The sequence below is a fragment of the Drosophila willistoni genome (assembly GCF_018902025.1).
Source record: "Drosophila willistoni isolate 14030-0811.24 chromosome XL unlocalized genomic scaffold, UCI_dwil_1.1 Seg142, whole genome shotgun sequence".
Classification (NCBI taxonomy): Eukaryota; Metazoa; Arthropoda; class Insecta; order Diptera; family Drosophilidae; genus Drosophila; species Drosophila willistoni.
In genome coordinates, this window is record NW_025814053.1 from 2,311,440 (window position 1) to 2,319,797 (window position 8,358).

Here is an 8,358-nt window from a genome sequence, read left to right on the forward strand (position 1 = left end):
ATTGATAAGATATGAATGATGTAATTGTATGCTTATATAAAAAAGTTCTTGTTTCCCCCCTATTTTTTTTTTTTTTTGTCATCTTGTTTTATATTAACGTATTATTTAGGTTTTATATAAAAACTGAAAAACGTAAAATAAAATTATATTCTATTTAGAAAAAGAACTTGTATGGAATTTTTCATTATCAAATGAATGCACTCATTCATCGTAAATAGTAAAACTAATGTAAGAACATTTACCATTTTTGAATTACCGTTACATTTGTAATGCGCCATTTTTCGGTAGAGGGCGTTTTATTGTTGCAGACAGCCGACGAAATTCGGTCGATAGATGCGTGCGCTTGCTTGTGTGCGTGAGTTGCACTACACTGCACAAATTGCATGTAATGAAAAACAATGAAATTTCAATGCATTAGGAAAAAAAACTTGTGTAAACTATTGCTAAAAAGATGGATTGTTGTAGGTATGCATCTTTTGCGCAACAACAAGTACAAAAAACCGAAAATTTAACAACAAAATTTAACGGTCGAGATATACACCTGAACCTGTCTAACCTATGTATGTACTTCGGATTGATCAAGCATCAATAAGCAGAAGATACATTTTCTTCATTCAACATATTTTTTAAACTTGCGTTTTTGCCAAAAAAAAAGAAGAAGATAAATATGCTCTATAACTAATCTACGATGAATGCGAAGGCTAATTTTAAAGTCTGGGAAAAACGCCGCAAAAATAGCACTGATATTTATTAATAATAAGTATGTCATATTGTTTAGTTATGTCTTTCACGTTGGAATCTAAATTTTTGTAAATAAAATTCTTTCCATTTTCGAGATCTATCATAATCTGTAAACAATGCTTCTCTCTATGGAATAGTGCAGTCTAGATAAAATTGACCGCGTGACCAAATTTTGCCTGGATACTATTCTCTCTATAACAAAAAATATCTGGGCAAAGTCAGCACTGTACATACATATGTAGTTCTTGCCAATATAAGGCGATCTTACCTATTTTTTGCCCAAGACGAATATTTATCTCTACATGAGGGATTCCACATCAATAAAACCACTTTCGTATTCGACCGACTGCAACAAAAATGTAGTAAGTAAGTCGTCTTGCCGGCTTCAGTATACCAAAGTGAAGAAATATTTTAAATTTTGAAGACCAATTCTAAATTCTTTTCACATGCTTATGCCATCTCGTTCACTCTTACAAACACACGACATTGGACCGCGTTGTAAACCACGTTTGTACGTATATTTTGCTTGTTTCTAATTGGTAATAATTAGTAAGACCAATTAGTATGCTGAATTTTATTTCGATAGAAAATTTACGGGAGACAATCTGTTTTTTTCTGAATTTTGGAGGCGGGACTAAACAAGTATACGTACCAACTTTAGTTAGTCTTCGTGTTATCTATCATTCCGGGGCGGAAGTACGCGTGACAAAACTTTGAAACAGACTTGATCTGCCTGCAAACTAAACGAATCTACATTCCTATTTTGGTGGCTCTAACTCTTATAGTCTTTGATAACTACGTGTTCATACGGACGGACAGTTGGACGGACGTGGCTAGATCGACTCGTCTTTTGATGCTGATCAAGAATACATATAGTTTCCTACTTCCTGTGATTTATATTTAACATACCATTTCACCCTATGGAAAGACTAACCATAATAGAAAAACTACCTAAATATGCCGAAATGTTTTGGGAAGTTAAAGCGACTATTACCCTGTTGATTTTTTGTGTAAGGACTTCGGAAGTCCTGTTCGTCACCCGAGGAAAATGAGGGCCGGACTCTGGTTTAAAGACTATACATAATTCTTACTAACTTTCAATAGATAAAAGTATGTTTTATGTCGATGTGAAATTTTTAATTGTGCCTCCCTTTAAGAAATATGTTTTTAAAGCCCTCCGCTCCCTTTCGAAACTCACGTAAATGCTGTATGTGCCTTTACGGATCATAGTTATTTATAGTAATTATCCAAGATAATTATTAGTTTCCTTCTAAAACTCATACTTTAATCCTTGAATTAGACTGCGCAAAGTAGAAAGTGATTACAAGTTAAGCTACCAGTTAAAAGTGCTCACGTCGAAATGAAACTTCAAGAAACTAATTCAGTTTTTACGCTCTCGATTGTACTTCGTGTTGGCTTCGGCATCCCCACAGATCAAAAGTGCCCGCACTATGGGTGATTGGCCCGGACTTAATCATTGTTTTTATACCCTTGCAAAAAGGGTATATTAATTTGGGTCAAAAGTGTGCAACGCATAGAAGGAAGCATCTCCGACCATATAAAGTATATATATTCTTGATCAGCACGACGAGACGAGTTCAAATAGCCATGGCCGTCCGTCCGTCCGTCTGGATCAACGCAAACTCCTCCTAGACCGTAAGAGCTACAGAGCTGAAATTTTGCACGTAGGCTTGTATATACTGCAGGCGTTGTATATCTCGGATTCAGCCGGATCGGATCACTATATCATATAGCTTCCATACAAATGGCAAAGTCACGAACAGTGACTTTTCTCAATAACTTCCTTATTTTCTGAGCTATTGTCATGAAATTGGTAACATTGGTAAGTTAATTACACATATAAACGACTATGCGAAATTTGATCAAGATCGGGTGACTAGTTTAATATATCTGTTAAAGACTGTGCCAAATTTGATAAGGATCGGGTAACTATATCATATAGCTCCCATAGGAACGATCGGTGGAAAACAGTGACTTTGATCAGTATCTCCGTTATTTCCTATGCCGTTCTTTTGCAAACATTAGCCTTTTTAGCTTAAACGTTTTTCCACTTTGATGGCTATAGGTAAGGAAAGAGTTACCAAAGAAGTTGCAAGGATATACAAACTTTGACGCGGTCGAAGTTAGCCCCGGCCCTCTGGTTTACTTTTATAATGAACGTTAAAATTCTGTGTGGATTTCTAAATGCCGTAGAGTTACATATATTTAAATTAATTGAACAGATTAAAAGACTAAATGGCCATCAAATATCGATCAAACCGAATTAAACGAAACAATATAAATAAATTGTATTTGCCCCCATAAAACCTTTTACGGACCCGCATTGGTTGTTTTGTTTTCTGCCTTCGTTGTTACTGAAATTGTAAGTATTTGCCCCCTGTAATGATCGCATAAAACGTCTCCATTATGGTGGCTCATCGATTTGTCTTGGAGGTGGCGGTGCAGTCTCCTGGCACCTATAAGTATGTGAAAGATGGAAACAAATGATGATGACTGATGATAGAGTTGGGTTTGCCTCCAACTCATTCTGGAATTCCCAATTTTGTTTAACGTCATGAAAAATAAAACCAAATTTTTTACTGTTTAAGTAACCTGAAAATTTATTGTTGGTTTACCCATCTCAACGCTATATATATATATATATGTTAAAAACTTTGCAATTTTTGTATTATATTTGAATATAAAATGTTTTGAAACTTTATATATCGAAAAAACAATTTTCCAACATTCACAACAATTTCTATATGTACAGTGGTGGCCACGAATTTAGGACACTGGGAATTTTCTTGTCATGGAAAGGAAGGTCAGTTATTTGGCACGTTTTATACAAAATCTTTCAAGAAATTGTGGGCCTACTTGAACTAATCTTAGCTGCATCCGAGAAATGTTCAATCCATCCACAATTATCGTTATGGGGCCAATTGAAATAATGATTCTTGTTTTGACGCCATTTTGCGACAAAAAGTAGATTTACATAATTCAATACCCAACGTGCTAAATTCGTGGCCGACACTGTATTTGCTTAAATCGCTTGTTAACAATAAACCCTTAGCTGTACATTAATGAAATGCTTTCACTATTGAAGAGTAACTCCTCCTATTTGGTGACTCTTCAAGATGCAAGCAAGTATTGTTTGCCCATACATAATATATATAGAATTTTATATACGTATATACAGACAGATTTCATAATTTTGTTTAGGTAATTAGTGCGAGAAACAGTACAGTAATAAAATCGAAAAGACAAGCACCCATATATGCTTCAATTATGATAACATATGTATATATATATATATATATATATATATAAATGGATACATTTGTGTGAATACATATGTATACATATATATAGGTATATTAGGTATATAAGTAAATAGGTAGGTAGGTATGTATATAGGTATAGGTAGGTATGTATATCTCTAAACGTAAAGTGCTAAGGACATTTAATCCTTAGCATGATGATCATGATCCTTAATCGATGGCAACACATATAGGTAGCTTTTTTTTTTTTGTTTTTTGCAGCGGCTGCGATGGCAAAATAAATTTTCAGCTGAAGTCAGCACGAAGAAAAATTGATAAACAAAAACAAAACAAAATCATAAAATAAACATATCCAACGGACCAAACAGTTCCAACATATCCGATAACAAGAATATTCTTTAACATTTCGCTAGTTTATCATCATCTTTGGTTGCATGGTTTTATTGTGTGTGTGTGTGTGTTTTTTTTTTTTTGGGGGGGAGGGGGGGGGCTTATCAATGCGCCAGCGCTTCATTGCCGCCTTTCATTTTTACATGAAATCGTTTCTCGAGTCAAGTTTACACTCCCATTTTGTGGGCATCTGTCTGGTTGGTACTTGTTTACTCATCGTAATCGGATATCAATAGGCCACGTTTTGTGAAATTTATTGAGGACACAGTGGCCAGAGTTGCTGTGGTATCTATGCCCTCGAACAGGTCACTTGTAGCTGAACTATTTAAAGAATTTAGCGTCACATTGAAAGATCCACCGCTGGCACCACCATTACCAGCACTGGATGTTGTGCCATGATAACGCTGCCGCAACTCCTGCTGCTGCCTTAGACTGTCCAGCTCATCGCGCAATGCCTGATTACTCAGACGCAGATTATCCGACTCACGCAAGCATTCTCTTAAACTGAAAAATAAATACAATATATAGAGATATGTATGAAACGGAATTCATTTAATCCGAACTGACTAATTGATGATGCAATGATGCCCACCATCCCATTGGGATTACGAGTTCTACTTACTTGTCAATCTCGTTTTGCATGCTCTTGATATAATCACAGGCTTTGATAAGTATTTGCGACTTGGAATCGTTGGGTGGTGTGCGTCCATTTTGATTGGTTTGACTACTCTTTTGGCTAATGCTCGAACTGGATGAGGTGGCCTCATCCATTTGGGTATTGGGCTTATAACGATTCCCCTCCGTGGGCAGCATTTCCTTAAGTTTAAATATCCAACAATTAATTTTATCGCGACGTCGTCGCTCAACCTCATTATGGGTGGCACGACGTTTGTCATCTCGTTTCTTGTAGGCCAAATCAACTTTGACATTGGACTGCAATTGGGACGAGCTTGATTGAGTGGAGGAGTGCAACTGCTGGTTCTGCTGATGCTGATGAGGTTGGGTCTGTGACTGAACAGTTCCAGTTATGGGTGGAAGGGTGGATTGGGTTGCCTGGTGATTTTCCACAAGTATGGAATGGGACATGGTTGTGGATGTGGCCAAGGTTGGTGTTGTAGTTGCTGTAGTGGTTCCCGCTACTTGTCCACTGACAAATAGAAGCTTCTTCACATTTAAATTACAATTATCAGCTATCGAGTCTGGTTCCAATTTAATGGTCGATGGATTCGGGGCCAATTGAGTGGGACTGCTGACCTGTGCGGTGTCCTTAACCAGATAAATCTCACAACCAGTGGGAAGCTGCAGATTGGTCGGCAATAGTGTATGTACATCCAAATCGGGTTCCTGCTTGATGGCATAATACTCATCCTCTTCGGAGTTCTCATCACCGCATATGGTCAAAAAGATTTGAGCGCCAGCTGTGTTACTCAAATTGTTGACAACACCATTGGTGCTGCTGAGGAATAAGCTTTGACTCTGACTCTGACATTGACTCTGCACCTGTCCACCAAATGATGCAGAGCCACTGTTGCTGGTGACAACTGCCCCGACCGATAATGGATCCATATCCAGATCCAGGCGTGACCGTTTCTTTAGGCTCATTGTTGCTTGAGATTGGCTTTCATTGCTAGTTGCTTTGTGTCCATTCTGATTGCGAAGGCGATTGTTTTCCTTCTGCCTTCTTCTTCTGTTACTTGCACTCTCTTCTTCTTCTGACTGTGTTCTGGTATGCAAACTAGTGTTGTAAAATTATTTGTTGTGGGTACCATCGAGAATAAAATTATCGACTTTGTAAACCATCGACACTATACGAAAGTGTGACACTACAAAAATATAAACAAACGAAAACATTTGCTTATACTTTTTCTTATTAGATTATCATACGAATAAATGGCTTACAAGGATAACCTTAGTGTTAGTTTATATTCATTGTTTATTCAAAATATGTACGTAGACTGACAGAACGGTAACTTTTTAAATTTGTATTTGAAGGTACAAAATTAATATCAATTTTTAAAGGTACAGAAATCACGGTATATATTATTTCAAGTAAACTTAACTTAGTTTTACATTTTCAATGTCACAAATGTGTCAAATCTCTGTCTACCTTTTTTGAATAATGATTATGATTACAAAAGAAATATATAGAAAATTACATAGGAAATGAGGAATGTTTAAATTTAGCAATTTAGCAATTAGAAAACGATTTTTTTTGTTACTCTACTTCCATAATGTGAGAAATTTCGCAAATATCTCCACATCGCCTTCTGATTCGAGATTCAAGTCCAGTAACGTATTAAAAAACTTAAATGCATTTTACTCCATTTGGTTTTGGCTCCACATACAGCGTGATACTGTATTTACAGTATTAGAATTAATTCAATTTGTATTTTTCGAGATGTTTACGTAAGTAAAATTCATTACTCTATATCGGGATATTACCCTGGTCGCGCAAAGTTTTTTCAAATTGAAGTTCCTGGCATATTTCACTGCAAGGGAAATGCAAAGTGTAAATAGGTTAGATGAATGAAAAGGCTACGGTTACATTAGTATGCTTACCTTGTTTCTCTTAGGACAACCTCCACTGAATTTATACTGTTCCGCAAGGTGATGAGTTCAGCCTTATGTTGTTCTTCCTCAGCTTCCATTTGGAGTGTCAGGCGCTTTGCTTCGGCTTCATTTAAATAAATTTTCTCCTTACAAGACTTGATTACCTCGGCCAGTTGGTCACTACTCTGCAAATCACAATACACCAATTTTTTAAATTAGTGGCAACTGCCGAATTAGACTTGTTCTTTTTTTACCATGTTAGTGAACTCATCATAGCCTTGTGCCTTCTCCACATCATGTTGCTTTTCAGCGATGTCAATGGCGGTCTTGCAGTGCTTGTCATAAGCCCGGGCTATCTGGGTCTCATTGTCAATCATCCATCTCATTTGATGAAGTACTGTTAGTTGCCTCACTTGAATTCGCTTCAGGAAGGGTATTATGTTAGAGCGTGTTTTTAAATTTATCTTATTCAGATTCTTCAGTTTGTCGAGCATTTTCAAGTCATAAGACTTTTGCAACTCGCGATACTGTTCGGCCAAACGCTTATTTTCCTTGCGCTGAAAATTGACACCAGATGTATTCGGACAGTTTCAGAATCTAAGTGTAACATTTGTGTATTTACCAAATTTTTCAAGGCCGATGTAAGGTAAGATTCAATTGCTTGAGTGGAGGTTGCATCAATGAGGTTGTTACCATTGGGGTCAGTATTATTCTTAGGGACCCTTATATTGTCAGAGGTCGTATTATCCTTTGATGTCGCATTATCGTCAGTGGTCGTATTATCCTTTGATGTCGCATTATCGTCAATGGTCATATTATCCTTTGATGTCGTATTATCGTCAGTGGTCGTATTATCCTTTGATGTCGCATTATTGTCAGTGGTCATATTATCCTTTGATGTCGTATTATCGTCAGTGGTCGTATTATCCTTTGATGTCGCATTATTGTCAGTGGTCATATTATCCTTTGATGTCGCATTATTGTCAGTGGTCGTATTGTCCTCAGGGGCCGTCACGACTTCTTGGGCTTGCGCTTGTTCTTTCTCCATCTCTTTAGCTAATTGAGAGTTATTCTTCGTCCAAGCTTCTGCAAGAAACTAAATGCAAAAAAAATTTGGTAAAGCACGAAAAGTTGCCAGCAAATCTCCAAAATGGCGCGCTAATAGTGTTGAAAAATTTTAAAGTGCTGAAAAACGGTAAAATTTAAATCTTTTTCGTTGGCAGAAACTTCGTGGCCGACGTATTACAATAAAAAAAAAAAAAAAACGTTATGAAGCTAATAATAATTATAACATTGAAATATTGCTCCTTTTTGACAGAGCTAAATTATTAGCTTATAAAAATTAGGTTCGATAGGCGCCACTGTCGAGCTCAACGAGGGTCGAGAACAGTTGTAA

At 36.7% G+C, this 8,358-nt stretch overlaps 2 protein-coding genes across 2 annotated transcripts; both read right to left on the reverse strand.

Moving 5' to 3' along the window:
* Positions 1-4,121: 4,121 nt before the first annotated feature.
* Positions 4,122-6,135, reverse strand: LOC26528766. The gene is made up of 2 exons (XM_015176458.3): positions 5,035-6,135; positions 4,122-4,916 (listed from the first exon to the last, which is right to left on the reverse strand). Exons 1-2 carry the CDS (start codon positions 6,012-6,014, stop codon positions 4,622-4,624), a joined length of 1,275 nt encoding a protein of 424 aa, XP_015031944.1. The 5' UTR covers positions 6,015-6,135; the 3' UTR covers positions 4,122-4,621.
* A 278-nt stretch (positions 6,136-6,413) lies between these two features.
* Positions 6,414-8,199, reverse strand: LOC6653022 (probable elastin-binding protein EbpS). The gene is made up of 4 exons (XM_015176459.3): positions 7,585-8,199; positions 7,217-7,519; positions 6,972-7,147; positions 6,414-6,901 (listed from the first exon to the last, which is right to left on the reverse strand). Exons 1-4 carry the CDS (start codon positions 8,008-8,010, stop codon positions 6,838-6,840), a joined length of 969 nt encoding a protein of 322 aa, XP_015031945.1. The 5' UTR covers positions 8,011-8,199; the 3' UTR covers positions 6,414-6,837.
* Between the last annotated feature and the right edge of the window lie 159 nt (positions 8,200-8,358).